Source organism: Poecilia mexicana, unplaced genomic scaffold, assembly GCF_051168715.1.
Source record: "Poecilia mexicana isolate PSO_F unplaced genomic scaffold, ASM5116871v1 scaffold_21, whole genome shotgun sequence".
Classification (NCBI taxonomy): domain Eukaryota; kingdom Metazoa; phylum Chordata; class Actinopteri; order Cyprinodontiformes; family Poeciliidae; genus Poecilia; species Poecilia mexicana.
In genome coordinates, this window is record NW_028263390.1 from 5,568,845 (window position 1) to 5,593,694 (window position 24,850).

Genomic DNA, 24,850 nt, shown 5'->3' on the forward strand with positions numbered 1-24,850 from the left:
GCATAAGCTTATAGAAACTGCAGTTCAAAGGAGGAGCTTCGACCGGGAAGGTGGAGCTAGGTCCACCCAGGCTGAATGGTTGCCATGGAGATTAAGGAATTTCTCAAACATGCATGAAAGAATCAAAGCAAACACTCCAGGTTTTTGATGAGGTAACAACATTATAACAAACGAGTCGATTTTGCATCCTACCACCCCTTTAACTCCTGTAAGCCGTTCCCATGTTGCAGCAGTGACTTGCTCTGCCAGAGGTTCATCTGAGCGTCCTTGCTTGCTGTTCAGATGGTGGTCATAAATAATTAAGACGCTTAGGCCCGCGTGTGCAGATTTTATGAGGCAGCATTTAAGAGCCGCTGAATGTTTATGTGCTGCTTAGAGGAAGGAGGGCTTGTTGTTGTTGTCGTCGTTGGCTCTGATGTCATGTCCGACCTGCCTGTCTTCTGACGGCGACAAGCCGCCAACATTCTCACTTTCATCCGTGGCTTCTGTTGCAAATTTCAATTACGTATTAATAAGCAGCGTACATTATTCCTTTAGATTCACCAAGGTCACCCTATGGGGCCTTCGGTGAGCAGCTTTCCTTCTCTTGGACGTCCTTGCCGTGTCTCATCTGCAATGCCCCCACCCCTCCACTACCCCCACCCCCCAAGCCACTGCATTATGTTGCATTTGCATCGTATTGCCTCCGCACTGCCTCTGCAAGCCTGGCCCCGTTTTCGCTCCTCCATCTTTCTCTTGCCCTCTCTCAGTCTCCCTCTCTTCTCCTGTGTCGGTGCCAGCCTGTTGGGTGTGTGTGTGTGTGTGTGTGCATGGGGACTGGGGGGATTGGCAGTGAGCTGTCAGGCATAAAGGTAGGGTACAGACAGGGCTGGGGTAGCCTGCACAGGTGACGGCGGTAGGGAATTGGAGAGGAAATAAGCAATTAGCTTGAAAACGATTGCATTGCAGTAAAAAAAAAAAAAAAAAGGAAGAAGATTAAGAAAAGGGTTTGTTGGGGAGATTTAAAGGGGAGAGGGTTCATCATAGAGAGGAAATCCCAAGGAGGAGGATTCCAGCTCAGCGCTTTCTCTGTGACACTCTTCTTCTTCCCTTACTCAGCCTCATTTTCTCTCCCTGCTTCTTGTTTCCTGTGTGTTACAGTCGTAGTCGGATTGAACTATTCATTAGGGTTGGTGATAAAGCCTCGGTCTTGGTCCCAACCCCTCAAATTTTGTCCTAAAATAGGAAACACCAGTGGACTACAAAACAGAGCCAGAGAAGTGAGCGGGTTTTTTTCCTTAGTGGAGCCAGGTAGAGGCACAAAATGTTGAAGGTGTCGCACTAAAATGGCAATTTCATCTAAATGCAGACTAAGATTACGATGAACAATGGGCCGAAACTTCAATACAAAGGTATTTATTTACCTGAACAAAACATGTGGATCTGTTCAGCATGCAAAAACAATTACTACAGATTTGTTTTTTTACAGTGGCCAAGGACAAAGTCACATAATTAGCCTGTTTAGCTTAGTGTAGCTTAATAGTATGCAACTCTAATTTTAGCGTTGTTGTTTTGCTAACTCTGTTCAACTTAATTATCAACTTAAAGTAAAAATTATTGCGCAATTAATTTTTACTTTAAGTAACAATTGCAAACAATTGTTTAATTACCCGCTTTTCTCCATTATGATGAGTTTTTGGTGCGATTTAGTAGTCTTCTGACTAATTTTGTAAGCTGCGTTTCGATTACAAATGTGTGCAAATCCTTGTCAATAATGTTTTAAAAAAATCACAATTTTGTAATTGCGGTGTTTCCACTAAAAATGCAACCCAATTAAAGTCACATTTTTGTTCACACGATTAGTCATTAAAAAACATGGCCGCTCCATCATCCTTCAACTTCTTTGTGGTTTGCGCCAGTTGAAATGTCCGGTTGTTGATCCTGGGACTAGTGAGATGAAAATAATGTGTTTCCATTGCAGTTTTGCGGAATACATCTATTTCGATATGATCAGAAAAAAAAAAAAAAAAAACACAACACCCCATTATGGCAGCAAAATGTTTTAGTGAGTTAGTTATTTCGAAATTGCCATTGGTTCCATTAAGTGAATTTATTTTTAAAATGTCAAATTGCACAATGAATGCTGAAACCAGATTGGCTGCTTTGCAAATGTTAGCCATATCAAAAATAATTTGCTAATTCGCACTTATTGTTGCGAGGCAGATTTCGTCTATAGTGACATCTGCTGTTCAAAACCATAACTGCAGCGTGAGTTGTCAGCCAGAAGCAGAGGATTGAAAGGCATTTCGAATCATAAATCCCCTTTTCATTCCTTCTATGAAGTACTTTCTAAACTGTCTGACATAAAAAAAAAAAAGACTAAATCCACCTTTCTGATTTCAGCTCCACAATCAAAGCAGTTACAGCAGCCACGAACTTTTCCTGGCCAGATATTACTGCTCATCTTTATTCAAACTGTGTTTGTCACTAGCCGTGACACGCAGTACTTGTCTACATTTTGGACCAATGTGGTGGATTTGCGGCCTGAAGAGGAGACGAGTCGGTGAATGGTGGTGCCCTCGCAATCAGGCGCCCGTCACTGAGTCACGGGGACTCTCGGCTTCTGCCCAGCGCCAGTTAACTGCACTCCTGAGATCAACAGGGAGCAGGCTGTTCTGCTCGGCCGTTATTAAAGAGCTGTTTGTATTGCCTGCTGTTTTTTTCATTAGCAGGAATCTTATATCATCGCCTCTGAATATTGCATGAGGCTCCGAGACGCTCGGTTCTCGTGACAAAGCAGTAATTTTTCACAACAATCAAAGATGGATGAGCCTATTCTTCTAGGTAAATAGAGTGAGGCCTGGCACCAATGAGCAGCGGCCTCGGAGCCGGTGACGGCGACACTGACGCAACCATAAAGCGGGCTGGAGGTTGAGCAAGAGTGATTGGAATCCATAAAAAAAAAACACGCACACACACACACACACACACACACACACACACACACACACACACACACACACACACACACACAAAGTGCACCGTAAGACAAATAGAGCGGGCCGAAATGAGGCAGCAAGGTAAATGAGGGGGAAAGAAGAAGGGACAGGACGAGAGAGGGGGAAGCAGAGCAAGAGATGAAGACAAACATGAGGAACAGCAGGGGGCCGGATTATAAACTCAAACACACCGAAGCAAGAGACGGAGCTTTTGTTGGGTTAGGGAAAGTGTTTGGGAGAGAGCAACGCTTGCTGCCAGTACTTGCAACGGCACCATGACGGGAGATTAGCTGGGTGGAGGTGGAGGTGGAGGGGGCCACGCTGCATTGCAGAGTACGACAAGCAAGACGTGCCAAACCCCCACCCCCTGCGGTGCTTTGCTCCACCACCTCTACGGCTGTCATTAGCGCAACGTGGAGAAAACGACCCTCCAAGGACCAAAAGAAGCTGCCAGGCTGCAGAATCATCCACACCAGCTAACCACTGACAATGCCTCCAATTCTTCTTCTTTTAGCATGAAAGGTGCAGTAATCATGAAGAATTTAAAAGAAGATGCAATATGATAGTGATGTTGGGTAAACTCCTCATTGCAGAAGTTAAGGGTGAACAAAGAACTTAAGACATAAAGACAAATGCTCGTACTTCAGAGTTTAGTACCCACACAGAGTTCCTGCTGAAACTGAAAGACTCCCATGTTGGGATTTGAACCCAGGATCTTCTTGCTGCAAGGCGACAGTGCAGGCCTACAGTTTGTAGAACCATCATTTGCTTCCTGGAGACTGAAGTTTTTCCCTGTTTTTCTTTGCAAATTAGCTCTTTCTCAGTCGGACTGCGTAAGGAGCATTAGTTGACATCTCTTGTCAAGTCTTGCCACAAATTCTGAATTGGATTTAGGTCTGTATGTTGTGTGAACCTCTTTACTGGATGAATATCTTCAATCTAAATCAACTGAACTCACAATTTTGAAATGTCTTAAGATACTTCAAAGTGTCCTTCCAATCACACATACATATCAATCATTCTTTTGGAATCTGGACTGTATTCTTAGGGTGATCTTTCTACCCTTCAAGTCTTTTACAACCTTCAACAGGTTTTCTTGTCCCATATTGATGATTCTGGTGCCACTAAAAGTTTTATAGGCCCAAAAGTTCATTCTGGGTTTCATGCAGCAGAGAAGCTTCTTCTACATGTTTGCGGTGTCCTCTGTTTTTTTGTGGTTAAGCATTTCTTTTATGGCTTCTTGCAATTCATCTGTAAAAGCCACCAAACTGTTCTTGTGGACAGTACAGCAAAAATCTGTCCATATGCAAAACATTTCATCTTCTTTCCACTTGTTGGTCACTTAAAGTCCGAATACAATGTTGAGAATTCCATAAAGTATGGATACCTTTACAAGAATTGTGTTTGTTTACTGCATTCACCCATTGCGCTTAACAGACGTTGGTAGAAAGTGCCAGAAGCGTTCTTGTTTTGAAGCTTTGATAGTCTGAGATCATCCTCATCCACTTCCTCGACACGCTAAAGCAACCCAACGCTACACCACCAAACAGAGCTCCACGGCTCCAACACACACACAGTCCCCAACTCCACCCTCCTCTCTTGCACACGTGTACTATATGCAGAATGTGTCCTACACAGGCAACACACAGTCACACCGTATGTCATCTCACAAGCGGGCCTGTTCTTTCCAGGGGTGCTGCTACGCGATAGCCCTGCCCGGTCAATCCCTCTCACGTTACCGCCTCCACAGTGCGCTGCTTCATTTACACATGAAATATTGATGTTCTTAATTTAACCCGCAGGGTGCTCAGATGTCCCTTCCTCCCCTGAAAGGAAGGGTCGCCTTTTCCAGGGAACCCATAGCCTCATTACCAAAACCACACCCCGTCTGAGCCCTCATTGGTTGACGGTCTGTGTTTGGCTGGGGGGGGGTTTATGTTAGCCTGCTGCTGGTCAGTGTGAGCAGCTGGTGGTTGAGTGAGGTGGCACACCCTTTTTTGTACACTTCTAGCATGCACTTCTGTTTGTAAGAGCCAACAGGTAACTGTATACTGTTTTCTCACTGGAGTGTTAGTGTTGCAGAAGTTTCTGAAATGACTTGAATTTCAGACTTAACAGGGTAAATGGGTCCAAACAGGAGCTCCTAGGAGTGTTTAGGTTCAGGTTGACAAGATACATCCAGGCTTGATTATTGCCCAACCTGTTTGGTCAAGAAATGACTGAAATAGAAGGGAAGCTCAATGTGTTAGTCTATTGCCCCAATGGCTGGAATTACTGGATGCAGCGTTTTTGCAGGTCTCACTGACTCAAATTTAAGACATTTTAAAAGACCACGATGAATGGATTTTAAGACATGTATTACAGCAAAAATGTACAAAAGAAAATGTCATTTTTTATATTGTAGTACCAAGCTTATTTTGCCCAGAATACACATATTACAGTACGGGTGGGCAACAGAAGTGAGCCAGTGGCAAAGACGAATGTGATCTGGCCAACTTGCGATTATTTGCGATCACAAATGCAAACAAAACTAACCATCAGCTAACAAGGACTCATTGGCAGCTAGTTAGCGGTAGCCTCTCGCACTAGCCAGCAGCAATTAGCAAACACCTGGTGGAACTGCACGTCTCTTGAGACTCATTATAGGAGCTACTTCTCAGTGAAATGCTGGTAAAAATGTTAAAGGGTTAATACAGGAGCCATGTTGTGATGACTTCCTGAAGGCAGAGTTTTAGAAAGAGCAGGAATTTTTTAGAGACAAAGTCCCAATTTCAAGACATTTAATTATGTAATCAAATTCCTTTTGATTACATAAACATACATAGCATTTTTATAACAACTTAATTTTAATATAAAATACAATGCGACTGGAAAACGCATCACCGGCCATGTAATAAAATAAAAAGAATTTAAGACTTAAGGATGCACATGCACCCTTTCCTATGATTTGACAGAAGTATTAGAGAACATAGAATCCATATTTGTTCCCTTGAAAGCCGTATCTCTCCTCTCTGGGTGGCTTTTCGTCCTCTTAAAGGCATATGTGTAAGTGTTTCCTTTCCGCGGCGTGGGTGGAGAGCTGGCCAACACATGCTCAAACAACACTCCCCTTACAGCGAAAGTGATGCGACTCCAAGTTTGTAGACATTTAAGAGTAATGCCCTGCAAGTGTTGCAGTCAGTGCAGAGCGGAGGATAATGATGAAGCGCAAACCCAGTAGTGCTTTGGCCTGGTTTGCCTTACTAGGACAAGCCAACATGGAGTCATCAGCAGAAGCAGGAGGGTTTATTCAAACTCCCACTTGTCTTTCCAACCCCTCCACCCCCAACTCCTCCTCCAACATCCCAGTTCCAGCATGCTCCTGTTGCCTAGCAACCAGCTGGGTCTTCTTAAAAGAGAAAAGAGCTGGCATAGATGAGTGTGTGTATCCACAGTTGAACGCGAAGGCAAACACACTCCCTTCACACAGTTTGACACAGCACAGCTCACCCAAAGACACGGCACATGGAGCTGATTGTAATCGTTTTATTGTTGACACATTTGTCTAGTCAAGTAAACAACATACAGACTTGTTATGCTGTCTTCAGTGATCGCTTTCATAATCAAGCATAAGAAAAATGACACAAGACATGATGAAGTTTATGGTCTTTTATTTGAAAAAAAAAAAAAAAAAATTAAAGACTAGCATGTACAACTTGGAATGAATGTAAACTGAACTCAGGACGAACAGTTGCGCAGACCTGGTGCGGCGCCGGCAAACACGGCGCCGCCCCCTCACTATGCTCCCCGTCTGAGTCGAAACAACAGAAGAAAAGAAAGAAACGTGAAGGCCAGTGATTCTCTCTTGCAAGAAAAAGAGGACAGACACTCCATCTCAGCGAAAAGAAGAAAAAAAAAAGCTCACTGTAAGACTCTTTAACTCCTCCCCTCCTTTTGCGAAAGGAAGGACAAACTACTACTAAGATGGCCGTCCGAATAACATAAAAACATGCCAAACGCTTTAAAATGTCATTTTTTTGTACAATTTTTTCCCCCTCTTTATCTAGCATACAATTAAATCCCATTCCACTTTAATGCTTTTGAGTTAGAACCTGGTATATTCTCTCAACTAACAGTACAAGGTTCCTCTGCGAATACAAAATAATAAAAAAAAAAACTGTACCAAACCAACAAGAGGACAGCTTATAGTGGAATCAGCACGCTCAGGTAGTCCGGAGGGGGGGCGGATGGGTTGGGTGGCGGGGTTAGTGCTCCGGTCTCAAGCTGCATGCATGAAGAACAGAAAACAGAGAGAGAAGAAGAGAGATGGCCAGCCCAGACGGTTACCACGAGCATATGGAGCTGGGAGGAGTTGGCCCGATGCTTTAAATTTAGTCTGAAGGTCGTAGTTACAGGGTTCGTTATTGTTTTTACTCGTACTGATGCTAAACTGATCTTCATGTTGGGGGGCAGGGGGACGGGAGAGAGGGGGCAGAATCACTAACCATCATTTTCATGCAGACATTTTTTGTATTTTTTTTTTATATATTTTTCCTGTGTGGACAGAAGGATATTTTAAGTCAACATTCAATTATTTTCTATACAGAAACAGTATGAATAAATGAACATTTTCTTCCAAGAGGTAAGTAAAACATTTTTTTTCATGTTTTTTTTTTTTTGTTTTGTTTTCTTCTAAGAGGGGAGGCGAGGGGGGTCAGGATGGGGCGGGCAAGCTTCACTTTGCGGTCATCATCTGTACAAACTCTGTAGAGACAAAAAAAAAGAAAAAAGAGAAAGAGGACAATGAGGTCACCAGCTTTAAGGCTCTGCCGTGATGGGCAGTCACCTGCTAAATTGTTAAATGCTTTATTAATTTTTTAATCAAGCTGAGCAGGTTCAGAACACACATCCTAATTACTGACCCCCCTCTTCCAAACAGCTTCTGCGTTTGGCTCATTAAACCGTCATGATTAAAAACGCAGGGCTTTGTGCGCAGGGTGGCAGCGGTACACACACACACACACACACACACACACACACAAGCTAAAACGATAAACGTAGAGAACGTGCGCCAATACGGCGAGACTCTGTTGAGACGGTGTCACGTTACAACAAACGACAATCGATGTGTTGTAATCTGGATGTTATGCAACAGAGAAACTCAAAGCAGTGCATCATCATGAAGCTTTGGTTTCTGAAAAGTATAATTAAAACTAGAGACACACCGAACTGATACCGATATCTGTATTGATTTAGATACAGAGTGTGGCAGATCTATTCAGTCTAATTCTATGGTTTGTTCTGAGCGGTCTCATTCATTATTTATTTTGCATTATATTTAGAATTCCTAGTTGTACTTTCTGAACTATTTACAAGAAGGTTTGTTTATATGTTTGACCAAAGTAGTCAACCTATTTTTGTTGTGGTTAATTTCAGTTTATTATTTAGTTTCCATTGGCTGTTATACTTCTAACTGAACTGACTGAACAAATTAAAGTTATTTTTATATGTTGGACCAAACTTAGAAAGCTATTGGTGTATTTAAGTGTGCTGTACTGGTGCAGCATTATCAAATGAATTTGGAAAAAAGGAAACATTTTAAGTTAATCCAGCACCGTTGGATTGGATCGGGATCGGTTGAAGTGAAGTGAAAAAAGTGGATCAGTGCATCCCTGGTTAAAACTTAAGTGTGTATTCAGTTCCATCCAGCTTCCCTGTTCGTGCTGTAGGAAAGCATTCACACAGCATGATTATACCACCACCGTGTTTTACAGTGGGGAAGGAAGATCAGTCCTTTTGGTTACTTTTTAATAACGCTCCTTATCCAACATTTTAGATGACGATCACTATTGGGAGGTTTGCACTTATCTCACATTTTTGGTTTTGTTTATTGATAGAGTAAAAAAAAAAAAACAACAAAAAAAGAAACAAGTCAACATAAAAATCACACCACACTTTTCAGATTCAGATCACAGTTTGTAGAGATGAGCTTCAGTCTGATCCCCGTTTGTTTAAAAAAAATCATGCATTTCATTTTCGGTGATCCCATACCTTCATAGTTGACCTGTCCATCTCCGTCGATGTCTGCTTCTCTGATCATCTCATCCACCTCCTCGTCTGTTAGCTTCTCCCCGAGGTTCGTCATGACGTGGCGCAGCTCTGCAGCGCTGATGTAGCCGTTCCCGTCCTGGAAGAAAGTGACAGAATTCATCTTACAGCTTATTGTTTAGTGAAAAGACTAAAAGTTTCCAATGATTTCATAACAAGAACACCAACAACTTTTTCTCTGTTTTCTTTCTCCTCAAGTCACCGCATTCCAGCAGAGGTTCTGCTTGCGATATTTCCGTACCTTGTCGAATACCCGGAAAGCCTCGCGGATTTCCTCCTCACTGTCTGTGTCCTTCATTTTTCTGGCCATCATGGTCAGGAACTCAGGGAAGTCGATGGTTCCGTTACCTGCAAAGGAATGAGTCAAGGAGGCCCGATTAATCATCAAAAATGGCAATCAGTTAAAAGGCGAGTGATCAGCCGAAATAATGACATTATATCAGCATTTGGATGATGAGAAGCAGCCGACTGAAAACATTCATCCAGTGGTTTAGCTCTTTAGATGCCTCAGCTCTGGATCTGATCCATCACCGTTGCGAACTGGAAGAAAAACTGCACACTGCTCTAAAAATGTTGAAAAGTGTGGCATGCCATTTTTGGTGCATTTGTCTGATCTGATTTTAAATCTGCTCGCTTTCTTTTCTGAAAAAGAATTTACAAATGACAAAATATTTTTTAAAAATGGCTTTTATCTTAATTGTCCTTTGTGCAAGTTGCCGTGTTAATTTTTTTAAATTATGAGAATTTAGTCAGCATTGACAGAATAAAGACACTAATTTATTGGGATGTCTTGAAATTACAAAAAAGTCGTAAGAAAGAAAAAAAACCCAACAACCTTAAATTATTTTTCCTTAGCTTATTTCAGCATTAAAGGTAAAATACTCGTTTTGGATAATAATTATATTATACTCAATGGAGTAAGTCAACATATTAGTGATACCCCACGTGCTACTGAACATTTTTAATCTAACCTTGGCCTTTCAGCTAATTTTAGCTTATACACCAACGTTTGCATATTGAGTGATATGTCACTTTTAGCCAATATGCTAGTTGCTCTACATGCTTGTGGTAGCCCCATGCTAACATTAGCCTTACAGCTAAAATGATAATTTTAGCTAATTGCTGACATATTAGTCACATATAGCAATACTGAATAGAACAAGTCGATGAGCGTCCACCTCGGTATTTACTTACTCATTACCGACACGTCAGATACATGCTACTGACACAACTGAAGCTAACCATAGCACTTTAGCCAATTATCTGCATTAGAATGCTGGATTCCAATCGACACGCACACTCTAGCAGGTCCCTTTTAAATTTCTTAAGAAATTTTGTAATTCTGACTTCATTCTTTTAACATGACATTATTTTTGCATTAAGAAAAACAAACCATTTTGGCCTGACTCTTGTATTTTGTCAGAGTTGACCTGAATTCAAATTCAATATAAACATCCTTGTCAAACAAGATATGGAAGCTATGGAAACACGCAGTGCATTGGTGGGGAAATAAAAAAACAAAATCCTGATTTTCCAAAAATATAAACGTCAAAAACCAATGATTTGATGAATGAATAAAATAGCCCAGCCCTATGTGTATTCCTTTAAGGGTCTTAAATGAATCGGGTATGGAGAGAAATCAGGATTCTGCACTTCAAACCAGATGCTACAGCTACACATCCTCGACTCTGTGAGAGGCAGAATGAATGAACGAGTGGCGGCGCTTCAGGTTGCCCTAATGGCAGCTGCTGTGCCGGTAGTGTCGTGTGTGTACTGTTGGATCAATATCCATGTAGCCGTTGTCACAACAGGATTAAACTGGGATCAGACTCTCCTGACTGGAAGGAGCTCATAGGCTCCACGGCAGGAGGGGAAATCTAATGAGAGCTTCCTTTTATCTAGACCTAGAACTGTTAGCTATCATAAAATATAAATAAATGGGAAAGAAATGCACAGAAATACAGGGTTTCTACAGGTTTCATCTCATTTTGTGATTCTCTCCAGCCTTAACCATCATTGTTGCCAAACTTTTTTGCACAGAATGCACCTAGCTTCGTATTGGCTGGCAACAGAAGGTAGCCAATGGCGAAGACAAACGTCATCAAGCCCACTGGCAATAAAACTGCACTTTCCTACGACAGATGCAAAAAACCTAGCTAGCAAGGTTTTTCGATGCTAGTTAGCGCTAGCATTAACCAAGTTGAGTCACAGAATGCAATGAAGATGTTAGATGATAACAGTACAAGCTCAACTGGAAAAACACAATCTGAGGGGAAAGGAAAGGGGACGGGAATGCTTGGCTGTTTGTTCTGGATCGGTGAGGAAGGATGAAGATGAAGAAGAAGGCAGACTAGGAGAGAGAAGACGGTGGGAGAGAAAGAAAATAAAAAAGGAGAGAGAGGGCGGAAGGAAGTGAGTGGGCGACAGAGATGTGAAGAGGAGAGAATATAAGGAGTGAACCGAGTGGGAGATGGTGCGATTACACATAAGAGGTGCTGACGCAAACTATAGATGGTTGAGACATCTCGGCACACTCGTACGTGTGGTCATCGCGTTAACCTCCCTCCCCCCAGAGCGGTGGGATTGTGTAATGGAGAGTGATTAGTTTTGGGGTGCATGTTGCTTTATCACATGTTAACAGCAGGTTGTGTAACAGAACGGCCGAAACCGGTCAGAAACTAGTGTCCGTGTTCTTCTTTCATGTTTTCCAATTGTGTCGCAAAGATGCCGCTTCGTCCGCCTTGCTTGGCGCTCGTCATCGTCCGCTTGTTTGGTAAATAAAGCTGATTTTCAATGGGCCGGCTCACATCCAATGGGGTACTGGATGTACAGCGGGCAGAGAGGCCTTATGTAACCACTTTTATTTTCCATTACTAGCTTCATTGCCGTCTGACCTAGATTGCATCAGCCAAGGGAGGCAGAGGCAGAACAAGGGGATGTTGGTAATGGTGTGCGTGTGTGTTGGCTCTTAAATGCAACTCGCTAGGGTGGCAGGATAATCTATGACTAAAGGGGCAATTGATTTATTCTGATCAATGTGGTTCCTATAAGCTGTCACAAGGCAAACACGTTGGGGAATTGGCATATTTTCTTCATTCCCTACTTTTCCAGACTCAAACTTCTACATATTTTTCACCATACAGTTTTTATATCATATTTGGTTTTGGGTTCACAACATAACGCTGGAACTGGAAATTTATTTAGCTGTGGTTTTTGGCATCTGGTACCTGCCTTGTACCCCATTGGATGTAACTGCTCTGACTGTTATTTCAGCAATTACCTCTTTTTGAATCTGTACACTCCAGTTAATTAACCCATTACTAAATTAGTTAACGATTTCAATAATCAATTAATCATGATTAATTGCTTCAGTCTGACCTACTGATTTTTTATTAACTAATTGGAGCAGCTTCTGGTTGAGTTCATGTTTTTTGTTGTTTGAAGTGTTTATAAACCGAACATGGTTAGTTTAGATAGAGTTAATAATTTGAGTGTATGCCTGTCACAATAAGCAATAAATCAATGAATCGCATAATAAATTAAAACGAACACAATAATTCCTAATTTGCTTAATTTACTGGTTTTCTCTTTTCTCTCTTTCTACCAAAAACTGTTTGACTAAAATCCTCAATCTGGTGCTTTGGTCTCAACCAGCGTGCTTTTGAAGGAGAATGTGTTCTTGCTTCTTTATGCCATTACCATCATATTACTTGAAAATGCTCTAAAAACAAACAAACAAACAAACAAACAAAAAAAAAAACAATATTATTGTTTATCACAATAACTGATCTCTGGCCGATTCAATTAGTGCCTTCCTGTAAATTAAAAGTGGTAATTGCTAATACGGCGGCTGTGATCGTGCGACGCCAAGAAGCAACGCCGACTCTTTGACACATGGCTTATTCTGAAAACTCCACCTGCTCATCCATATCAATGACATTGTGGACTCGGATGGAGCCGAACGCACAGTGACTAAACTGCTGACAGAGGGATACGTCATCTGACAATAAAGCTGGCCCGCCAGTTGGCTCGGACAGTTGGCGAACAGTTGGCAGAGAAACGCAGGGAGATGGGCAACAACACAGCTGATGTGTTTGGAGGCAGGACAATAATGGATGCCTCAACTAATCCCCTGTTATCTGTAACGGGGCGGGGGTGGGGGGGGGGAGTTTAACCACCAAAGTCACGCAATGACAGAAAAATCACAGCCGTATCCCTCAGACAACAGCAGCAACTCAAATTAATTCCCCAAGAAGAAAATTGGGTTGGGAGGGCTCACTTTTGGCGCTCCTGTAGCAGCTGACGGTCATTTTGCAGATTAAAAACGAGGGAGCATCATATTAACCTAAATATTAAAAAGCCTTCCACCTCGCTTGCAAAATTTGAGTAAATTTGGGGATTTGCCAGCATGTGGGCCAGACCAGAGCACTTGCAGTTTCCTGCGACACATTTTGGTTGACTGAACATGACCCATGCAAATGAACCCCACGGTTCCCAACGCGCCAAAAAAATGTTGGCAGCAAATATTTACAAGGTAAATGTGAACAGATGAACTGAACGAAGGAGGAGTTTTGGTGGCAACTTTTGCAGAGTTCGACTTGCAGCGGCATTCAGAACTTTTGGGAAAAACATCAAAACCAACTTTAATGAACCAGGTCCCAAAAGACCCAGTTTGATTCACTTCCTCATATGGCCAACTATCTTTAGTAGCACTAACATGTTCGTTACAGGAGGCTACATAGTACTTTGTGTCTGCCCACCATTATCTATGCACAGCCACTATGTTGCATTGTGGTGTTGAGAAAAACTGCAAGAGAATTTCAACTCCTAAGTAACTTAGTTCATTTTTACAACTCCAAAGTTTAAGTTTTCAAATTCAATCCAATTTTTAAACAGTTTGAGCCCAAAGGTAAATTAGATGTTATAACTCATATTATCCAAGATTCTTTAAAGAGTTATTGTAGAAGCTGATGGATGTGAGAAGGTCAGATCTCCTGTAGCAGTCTTTATTACAGAGGTTCTACTGAAGCCTCTGACTGAAGACACTCTGTTGTAGAACAGGATGATTGTCAATTTGATTAAGAAAATTGTGAAATTATGCTTAAAAAATGACAATAGGGATACTTTAATCAATTAAACCAGACATGTTTTCTATAACTGGCTCCAGTCATCAGCCCGCTCTTCCTGTTCATTGAATGCATCATAGCTAAGATTTTCAGTTTAAATGCTCCATCTCCACTGCAAACTCTTAAAATGTATTTTTGGTCTAGTTTCTAGCATAGATATCTTGGTACATTTGAAATGAGACAAAAACAGGTAACTTTTCAGCAAAATGTAGGAGCTTGTTTTGAGTAAATGATTCCTTAATGCTGATGAAAAAATGGTTACAAGTGAAATAATCTACCAGGAGAACTAGTGTTTTCCATCAACATAAATGAATTACTGACTTAAAACAAGCTCCTTTATCTTGCTGGAAATATAATTGTAAGTTTTGTTTTATTTCAAGTGTACCAAGATATATATCCACCAGAAACTAAACCAAAAATACTTGGTAAGTTTTTTGTGTTTTTGCAGTGCAACATCAAATTTTGTGAGTCTGACATCCGATTTGATGCCTGAATAAGACTCGTATTATAGCTTCTTCATTTTTGGTGTGATTCCAAACTTCCATCACAAAACCTGCAGCATGTTTTTTTTTCTGAACTGGTCAGGAAAAGCAAAATAAGTAACAGTTAAAACGAAACGAGCATGTGCCACTGACCGTCAGCATCCACCTCGTTGATCATGTCCTGCAGCTCAGCCTCTGTGGGGTTCTGGCCCAGCGACCTCATGACGGTGCCCAGCTCTTTGGTGGTAATGGTTCCGTCGCCATCCTTGTCAAATAAGGAGAAAGCCTCCTTGAACTCTGCAGGGTCAGAGGAGGGAAACATGTCTGAGTTAGGCAAACGCAGACGGGTCACACCAGGACTTTCCAGCGGCTAATAGATTTCCGATTGGGATCGTCTGGAACGCTGTTGTGAATCTGATGAGCCTTTGGCTCTCCCCAGAAACCTGGCTGACATTGTGACAGTCAAAGTTTTAAAACAACTAAATAGATGCAGCAGGGAGGCAGTATGGAGCTTTAGCCTTCGGGGTCTGGGTGCCAGCTAATTAAGCACAAAATGCGGTTCGGCTGAAAAGAAACAAGAGCTTCCAGTTTTAGACCAAAGCGCCACGTTGTGTCTTTATGGTGAGAACATAAAGGTGCTTATTGTGTTTGAAACCAATCAGAGGCCTGGACGAAAAAGTGTCTATTCAGTGCGACTTTGTAGGTTGCAGTTGTGACTCATAACTGCTGTGAATACTTCATCCCCTTATGTCCTGCTCATTTTGAACAGCTAATGATCTGCCAAGGGAAGGGAAGGGACAGCCTGCTGCCAAGTCCTTCAATGTTCTGTTTCCCTTCATGTGACGTGGAAGCAGCCAGAACGCCTAATGAGAGACATTACCTTACACGACTGCTGGACTTTATTGAATAACGCGGGGCTGGATTTAATCCACCGAGAGAGCCAGTAAACGAAATAACAAGGAGCAAAGTTTTGTTGGGAGTGGAGGGAGTTCGTACCTGCAATCTGCTCCTCTGTTAGTTGATCAGCCTGTGGTTGGTTGGGGGTGGGGGGAGGGAGGGAGAACAGACAGGTTAGTCAACAAGGAAAGCATTTCAGATATCTGAAATTCCACATGAAGCCCCACCCTGACCGGCTCCACTGCAATCTACTCCAAGGAGGTCAAATGCATAGAAAAGCAAATATTTTTAACAAGGCTGAAAAAAAAAAAATAAATAGTTTTGATGCGTTGTTGGGGCATAGCAGTGAGGATGGATGTCTCATATTTACAGGCTACAAGTCAGACCAAAACATCTCCACTCAACCTATTAACTTCAAAATAAAGGCCACAAGGCAACTAAAAATGATTAGTTTTATATGCAACTGCAACTAACAATTTAGTAAGCGATTATTCAGACTAATTATTCTGACATTTAACTGATTATTCTGATAAATCGGATAGAAAATTGGTGTACTCCACAAGATTTTTCATTTAACCACTTCAGCCTTTTTATGCATTAAAAATACACTTAAAAATGCAAAAACAAACAAAAAAACAACATTTTATGACATTATTTAGTGAACACTTGATCATTTGTAGAAAAGGATGCATTGTTTAATGACTAGACAGCTAAAGCTGCTTAATAGATCATTTTGAGTAGGACGTATTTATAGACAAGTCTTATTTTTATACATTTTTTTAACCTTATATGGAAAATGTATATATACGTTTACAGTTTTGGCTTAATTACTGCTCTGACGCATGTTATTTTTTCAGCAAATATCCTTGTTTTGGAGTTTGTGTACTCCAATTGACAATTTCTAAATTAGTTGACGATTTCAATAATCAATTAATCGCAATCAATCGTTTCAGCCCCAAATTTTTGGGCTCAAATCAGCAATAATCAAGAGCCTGACAAACTGCTTGGTTGCTGTTCATCTCCATTTCCCCAAATATTTCCAAGCAGCCAAATTTATGTATAGAAACTTTCCATCAGCTAGCAGTGCACAGCTATAAGTAGGGGTGGGGCAGTGCTGTGTTAATTTATCTCCAAACATCTAGACAAAACAAACTCCTCCAGCATGTCACTGAAGGACTTTAATCTGCAGGAGTAGCAGAAATTCTTTGCCATTTTGAAACAATTTATCTCCAGTCCAATGTTAGCATAAGACAGAATCAGTTATCGGACCTGACTTCCCTAGACAGTAAAGGCTTATCAAAGCAGTTTCTGAATAGCTGTTTTGTTTGAAAGATTAAAAAAAACACTTCAAGATTAGTAGGCCTTTCATGAGAACAAATTTTGCTGGACAATACATAGCCCCCAGTAATTACTGTGATAAACGATAATATTGTCGTTTTGAGATCTTTTTTAAGAAGCATGTCGACAATGGCACAATTATGCAAGTTCGCTCTCTCAAAGACTCTCAACACCTTAATTTTGTAAAAAACTTCAACTCTGTAACTAGAAGATATTTTAAACATCCAAAATAAATAAAACGGAACCAAAAAACAAACAAAAAAAAAATACAAACTACACACAAACAAAACCATGAATAAAACGGACTGTGTCTTTAAACAAAATTTGACCTTCCAAAATTACTAATCACCACAATGGAAATGACTGAGCTCATTTTAATTTATCATGTAATTAATTGATGAATTGCTTATGGATGAAGCGTTGCCTAAAGACCAACCGGCTGGCTTGGTGTGGTCGCCCCCCTCCCATCCCGGCTGACTCACACAAGCTTTAAATGCTTCCAAAGCAACTTGCCCCCACCCTCTCTTTTTAATCTCATCAAAAAAAGAAAGAAAAGACTAGAATAAAAGTGTGAAGAAACAGCTACTTGTGTAAATGACTCTGGAGGTATTTTTATTATCATTAACAGACCAGTCTCACTGACATCCGTGTACTTGGCAGTAAAGAGGAGGGGCAACACACACAGAGCAACTTTTATATATACACACACTAATGGCAGTCTTCCTCCACACCAATACTTTCCATCCCTGCATTTCCTGTGAAGCGCCCTGCTCTGCTTCCATTGTTACGTTTGCGTGTTTATGGAGTGTTTCTCGCGCTGATGCAATGAAGAAATCATCCCGGAGTCCTGTGATTCCCGGAGACCAGGACCTCGTAACAAGCACGGCGCTCTGAGGCGAGGCCGCTCCATTTTGGAAATTAAGTCAGCAAATTGAATTTGTTGCATAAGGGTTAGATTAGTTTAGGCTGAGTTGGCATTTAGCAGAGCGCCACATGACTGCGCTGCCAGCCGACCTTTTGCTCCTCTCAAACAGAGAGGCGTCTCGTCGCGGTGGACCGGGCGGCAGCAGGTATCGATCGGCATGTAGTCGAGTTTCGAATGATTAGATGACCCGACTGAATGAGTCCAGGGTTTCTGCGGGCTTCACCGATGCAAATTTAGGATATTTTGAGACCATTAACAATTAAATTTAAGATTTGTATGACAACAGAATTGGACAAAAGAAATTCACAAATTTTATATAGTAGTAGTTTCAAGCTTTTAGAACAAGATTGTATGAACAGCTTTGTACAACAGAAGTGAGCTGATGACTCAAAGACCAACATCTGGGATAAATTTGCACTTTACTGATGATGGGTGCAAAAAAGCCAGCTGGCTAGGTTATTTTAGCAGCTAGTTAACAGTAGCTCCAACTGCCTCAAGTCTCTGAACGCAATGATAATGTTTACAGGTGACTCCAATGTTTGCATTTATGAGATGCCACAACATTTAAAGGGGCAATGTTATGCGTTTTAGAGGTACATAGTGACAATCAATAGCTATGTTAACTTCAGTTGTAATAAAATTGATGCCCATCAAATACGACTTAGATTCTGCAGTAAATTTTCTTTTACCATCTGGAAATTGGGCTTCTGTATCTTTAAGAAACTCTGCCTTCAGGAAGTCATCACAACAATTTCTCCTCTATTAATCCTTTAAAAACATTTTTACCAGCTTTGCACTGAGAAGTAGCTCCTGTAATGAACTATAATTACAGAATAATGGACAGATGCGCAGTTCCACCAAGTGCTAATTGCTGCAGGCTAGTCTGAAGGAGTTGAATGGGGGGTTGCGGGGTAGAGATGCTCTAAGCTTGGAAACTGCCGCTCCAAGGAGGAGCTTTGTCCTCGAAGGTGGTGCTAGGTCCACCAAGGTGCTTTGCACAGCTGAATGGTTGCTACGGGAGACTAAAGGATTTCTCAAACATGCATGGAAAAACAAGACATGTTTTTGATGAGGGAATAGCATTACATTGTGATGTGAAGATCAAAAAATAGCACTGCCCCTTTAGGACCTGTAATTGAAGTTTTTAAGGCCCCCTTACTTTTTTGTTTGAATTTAAGACATTTTAAGACCTTAATTTTAGATGGATAAATTTAAAACTCAAGGGTGAGGACAATCTGAGCTTACAATAAACACAAAGTGACTGTTTGCTCCGCCTCCGTGCAGCCAAAATTAAACAAACCAGATTCCATCTCTGTATGTTCTCCTTCTACCTGCCTCCTGTCTGTCCAAACTGAACAGGGTGTGTGTGAAGGGGGGAAGGGTTTGGTGACTCAGCGCTACGGTTCCTCCCCTGGCTGTGACCCAAGCTGCCAAGGGCTTCTGGTGCCACAGCAATGCCAGGCCCATTTTTTTTCCCCTTTCCCCTCTCTGTGTGGTGGCAGCCCTTACTGTTCGGAGGAAACTCCCTGTGATTCACCGTCCGTCGCTCTAAATAACAGCTTGTAGGGGAACAGGAATCTGTGTGTGTTTGTGGATGCTGGCATGAGTGGGTCGACCGCATACCCCGTTGCCCATGGCAGCAGTCCAAACAGGCAGGAAGCAGCTCCATGAGCCGGTCAGGAACAAGCATGGGTTGATTCCTGGTGTTAAGGTTTTCCAAGATCTAAAAATTCTTGCTTTAATCTGGGGCTGGGCTACGGATTAAAATTAAAATGTCAGATTTTTTTTTTCAATGCAAGTTAAATTTCTCTTTTTTAAAAGAAAAAACATACAGAAAACATTTTCAAAAAGTAGTTTTCTCTACTTCTCTGAGTTGTATGTCGGAAAATTAGGGTCAGGCTACGAGAATTTTTGAATAATTGTATTAGGAGGGAAAAAAGAGACAATTTTACCAGAAAAAAAAAACATCTTAAAATTGCAAGTCAAAAAGTTGTTTTAATGAGAAAAAAAATGCGTGGTTATCAGGTTCATGTAGTTCTCTCTTTGACAGAAACACAGTTGTTAGCACCATTTTAAGTCCTGCTACTAATAATGATTTGATTATGATGTGTTAAAAGTGTAATCTGTAAAACATATATACCAAAGTATAACTTCACAAGATGCTCAAAAATCCTCTTAATTGTTTTGTTTTTTGTGTTAAGTTCTACTGCATTCTCATAATATCACCAATTTATTCTGATGCAAATTTTCCATCATAGAATTGACATGAATTCGAAATCTAAATAAATGGATTTTGAATAATGCTCGTCAAACAAGATGGCGACCTTGGGCGTGCTAACCTGCACTCGTGTTTCCTGAACTATGGAAACATGAGTGAATTGGTAAAATCAAAATCCTATTTTTTCAAATATTAACCAATCAAATACTAAAAATGTGACAAAGCGATATTATCGATTTATCAGTGCCCTACTTTAATGCCTTTTAAAGACAAATCAAAAGAGGTGTTGGGAAGTTTTGTAGCATACAGTGATGTCCCCCTCTTCCTCATGTAGCTGCACAATCCAAGTCAGCTGGTGGAGGAAAAAAAAAAAAAAACAGAAACAAACTACAGTTTTTTTCCCCTGATATTTTCCACGATTTGGAAATATTTTAGCTCATAAAACCAGCAGAGCGCCAACCGTCATTCAATAGTTGTAAAGCTAAGCTAACACCTTAGCAGTTAGCTCCAATAACTAACCAGCAAACATCAGCTTGTTAAACCAAAATTTTCCCTTCACGGTGATTGACAACTCATATTTCCTATTTCCTCAAATACGCCAATCATTTTCACCTGTTTACACATCAACAAAGACTTACATTGATGCTCTTTTTCCCCTTTCGTTCTCTAGTTTTATTTTGTTTTTAATCAAACTTCGATCAAGGAAACTGCAGCACAGTTTATCCTTTTAACATGCAGTTTTTTTTAAACACACAAAAACATTGTTTTTGTTGTCAGCATGAAAAATGAGCATCAGATTACATATCGGGCGACATCTAAAATATCAGGTATAATAATCGTTTAGTCCAGCCCAGCATTTCTATTCAGCAGTGCTTGTATCCCACAGACTGATCCACTGGTTAATGAATGGGTCAGTTGTTGTCATATCCATTGTTGACCATTGTTCTCTTGAGTAATATGACTTGATCGAGCCTTTTTCTAGCAATCAACACAACATATGTAATAAAAGTATTTTGGATTGATGTTGATATTGTATTGGGAACGTATCAGAAAATACTCAAAGTATCGGGAAGTGAATAAATTGCATCAGGCAAGCCTGCCGTGATAAGCAATTAATTACACATTAAAATGAGCTTGATGGTTTTTCATTATTAAAATTTTTTGAATCGCAATTTTATTTAAAGACCTTAATCCAATTTATTTATGGTTTTGTTGTGTGTGTGGTTTTTATATCTGCTTTATTTATTGTTTGCTTTATTTTGAATATGTAAAATGTCTCCCATTTGCAGTGTGGACTGTTCTGTACAAAACTGAAGTTTGTAGATCTTTAAAAGGGAGTACTCGCATTATTCTGGCATTACCGTCATATTACTCATAAATGGCATCAAAACAACAAGGTTGTCATTTAACTTAATTTCTGGAACAATTTATCATCTGGCAAAATTTGTAAATTTGTTACTGCTAGCTAAAGAAAATAAAAACAGGAATTGATGTTGTTCAGGAAAATAAAAATAAAGGTTAGATAACTTTAGCAGCAGTAGGGAAATGTGTTCCCATTCTGTTGAACATGAAACCAACTGAATCCTGCTAGTTTTTTGGGTCTGAATCTAACACCATTACACACCAGGGTATGTTGGTGACGTTATCACACTGTGAGAATCACATTCCATCCCAGGCCTCTTTTGCTCTTACGCAATTAGTATTTCCTCCTTTAGACAACAAAAGTACCAATCATGGATCTTTCTTTTTCTGTGATCAACTATGGAGGTGGCTGACCAGTTTGTTGAGCTGGATCAAGCAGCCATCGCCCAGACAGATGGGTGTGACGAGCTAAAACATTCAGGAGGGAAACAAAGACTCCAAGTGTGTGTGTGGGGTAGTGGCAGCGGTGGTGGCGGGGCGTTCATTCCACTGTGGGGCAGTTCTCTTCATAGCTGGACAAAAGACAGAGAGGCTTCAGGCCCAAGCAGCCCCCCCCCACACACACAGAAAAAGAGAGGTAGGGTGTGCGGTGTAAACAACACCATGCTCCGAGAGCGCAGCGACAAGACCCGGTGCACCATATGGCTTGTGGTGGCAGGTGACGGGCTCTCCGGCCGACACGCTGCAGACGGGACACCGTCGCTCCGAGACGCATGAGGAAGAGGGGGGGAGGTGTAGGGCAGAGTGAGGTATTGCTGCCAAACACATCAATTATTCACCGCAGCGTATCGGATGCGCTGTGAGTTACTAAACATGCATCAGCAAACAAGAGCTGAGCAGGAACAAGATAGGGCCTCAACACACTTACTCGATACTTCCACCTCAATGCTGGTGGAGGGGGGTGGGTGGTTGGAGCGTTTCCACCTGAGTGGGCTCAGATAAGGTGATGGTGGTGGTGAGGGGGTTTGGAATGAAACTTTTCATGGATGCTGGTGGGTTTACACTCCGGTTGCTGCAGCGCGCTGCAACGTGAACCTGAATGGAAGCTTGATACTGTACGTGGGTCATCTGATCGCGAGCTGAAAGGTTTACAGCTTCTGGACTCCTTCAAGGCTCAGAGAGGCTCCTGTGCAATATGCAGATTATTTCCAGTTCCTGTGCTGCAGATGTCAAGTTAATGTGTGCACCAAAAAAGGAATTTTTTTTTTTTTGCAAGTCACCAGGCCTACAGAGATGACCAGAAAGTCAGCTGCAACAGAGTGACATGCAGAATACGTAATTATTAGGAACTGTACAGCAGGATGGCAGCTAGGTGTGCAGAAGAAGATGAAGAAAAAAAAGTTGATTCAACTTGTTTCCACCTTCTGTTCATGTATTTATTTACACAGAGCTTCTTACACGAGTCCCACAGGTGCCATATTTGCATAACATCGAGAAATTTGCAAAGAGGCAACCAAATCAGCAGACATAAGCACAACTAGATAACCCAGCTTGCCTGCGATAAAGCCTCGCAGGGCTGCGGGAGAGGCGGTACACCGTCCGATAGCGACTCGTTTTCGGCTCCGACAGTTCTCCTCCTCCCGCTCCCTTCGATGGAGATGTGACCGCGCAAGTTTACGGAATAGGTATGGTCAATTTCCGTTGCGGTACAACGATGAGAACCGCGGAGGTTCAGGCGCGGCAAGAAGAAGCTAAGAGGCGGTGGCGCGATGGTGCAACCCCTCGAAAAAAAAAAGTGGAAACCAAACAGTTTCTTCACCCAGACTGTACCTTTGTGTATGTGTGAGAAAAGGAGAACGAAAAATGAAGCATATCTTGAACCGTGTGAATCTATATGAAGGAAAAAGACCAGCGTACGACTTCAAGACGTTTTTTTTCCCTCTCAACACGCCTGAGCTCCGGAGGCGCGTTGAAAAAAAAAAAAAAGACAGTACCGTATCGCTCAAGAACAGAATTATCCCAGAATAACCCAGAATAGCACACCAGTTTCCCCCGACACCTCCAAATGTCGTCCAAGTTTTAATTCGAGCTGCAGCATGCGGCCATGAACTAGCTAATTGCGCAGTTATCAAGCATAGAGTCCACATATGAAGTAGAGCACATTTTCAGGCATGAACCCACAAGAACAAGCCAAAAACAATGGCGAATATTAGGGCCATTTTAATATTCGAATCGGCTGAAACACAAAATGCGCCTCCCCGGCGGTTTCCGCCTCCTGTACGGATATGAGTTGCTCATAACAGGAATCAATGAGTGAACAGCAAATACAGAAACGGAATAAAAGCAAGGCTCCGACCAGCAAGCACTTCTAACACAGGTGTACCTACACTTGAAGCGCCATTTTCCCTCCCCTTACACAAAGAATGAATGACTATACGTACCATGTCGGATGGGTTGTGTGCTTGTTGGTCTGTGGAAGCAGACTAGGAGTGTGCTCGTTCCTTAGATGGAGTTCCACTGGCGGTTTTTGGAGTGTGTATATCGGCCGTGGCCAGAGCGGGGAGGTGGGAGGAGGGGGGCGCAGGTTGTCTTGTGTATCCCTCCGCCACGCTAGCACGTATCACTCACTTCCTTATTGCGATTCAGAGCCGTCTGCGGCAGCGCGGGCCTCCAGCAGCCCGGCACGCCAATCAGCGCGGCTCAAACGTCTGCAGTGCACAGAAGAGGATGATCCTCCTGCTCATTTTGACACGCAATTAATTATTGATAAAATTATCTTGCATGGACTATGTTTTCCTCATGATTGCACAGAAAGTAGAGCACATAATAACAGAGTACAAAGAAGTTTGAATTGAGGTAAGGAAGAATATATATTCAATGATGCGACAAGTGATCTGTTGAGCAGTTTTCATATTATTAACACACCAATAAATCTGATATAAATCAAGTTCAAACTTGTGCAATGTTTTTATCTGTGCCTCTAGACACCGGATAAGTTAAAATAAATGTAAACCTTTTCCATATAGTGACTTATTTTCTCACTCAAAAACTAATATTGCTTGTTGGGGTGCTTGGTAAACATTGACGTTTACATTAGTTTGTCTGCATGACTAGCAAATAGTTTGTTTACATCTGGAACAACTTTTATTTTTTGGATTATTTCTAATTACATAAAAAACTGACAAATATTAATTTATGTTTTGCTAAATTGTCTTATTTTTGTAGCTGTATTTCACTTAATAGCTTCTCACATAAAACAATCTGTTCCTTTACATTTTAATAACAAACTTAAACTCTTGCAACTTAACTGAGTGATAACATTCACATTCAAATAAATATCCTTCCCTTCCGAGATTAAAAAGAGAGAAATTAAGAGTTTTCTTCAACCACTTAAACGGTTTTCGTCGTTTTTCTGGAAGTTACAATTTCTTGACACA

The 24,850-nt window shown here is 41.4% G+C and overlaps 1 protein-coding gene across 2 annotated transcripts; it reads right to left on the reverse strand.

Annotated features, from left to right (window-relative positions):
* Nucleotides 1–6,611: 6,611 nt before the first annotated feature.
* Nucleotides 6,612–24,006, reverse strand: calm1b (calmodulin 1b). Of its 2 annotated transcripts, XM_014969268.2 has the most exons (6): nucleotides 23,855–24,006; nucleotides 15,670–15,700; nucleotides 14,827–14,970; nucleotides 9,307–9,413; nucleotides 9,009–9,144; nucleotides 6,612–7,721 (listed from the first exon to the last, which is right to left on the reverse strand). In XM_014969268.2, exons 1-6 carry the CDS (start codon nucleotides 23,855–23,857, stop codon nucleotides 7,693–7,695), a joined length of 450 nt encoding a protein of 149 aa, XP_014824754.1. In that variant the 5' UTR covers nucleotides 23,858–24,006; the 3' UTR covers nucleotides 6,612–7,692. The 2 variants fall into 2 exon arrangements, with proteins under 2 accessions (XP_014824754.1, XP_087857885.1); XM_088001759.1 differs by lacking the exon at nucleotides 23,855–24,006.
* Nucleotides 24,007–24,850: the final 844 nt, after the last annotated feature.

Bases quoted from the DNA above. Each gene is read 5' to 3' on its own strand.
- calm1b (XM_014969268.2), bottom strand. The intron at 14,971-15,669 runs GTACGAACTCCC...CTGACCCTGCAG, and splicing joins AACAGAGGAGCAGATTGCAG to AGTTCAAGGAGGCTTTCTCC. The intron at 9,414-14,826 runs GTCAGTGGCACA...ATTCCTTTGCAG, and splicing joins CAACGAGGTGGATGCTGACG to GTAACGGAACCATCGACTTC.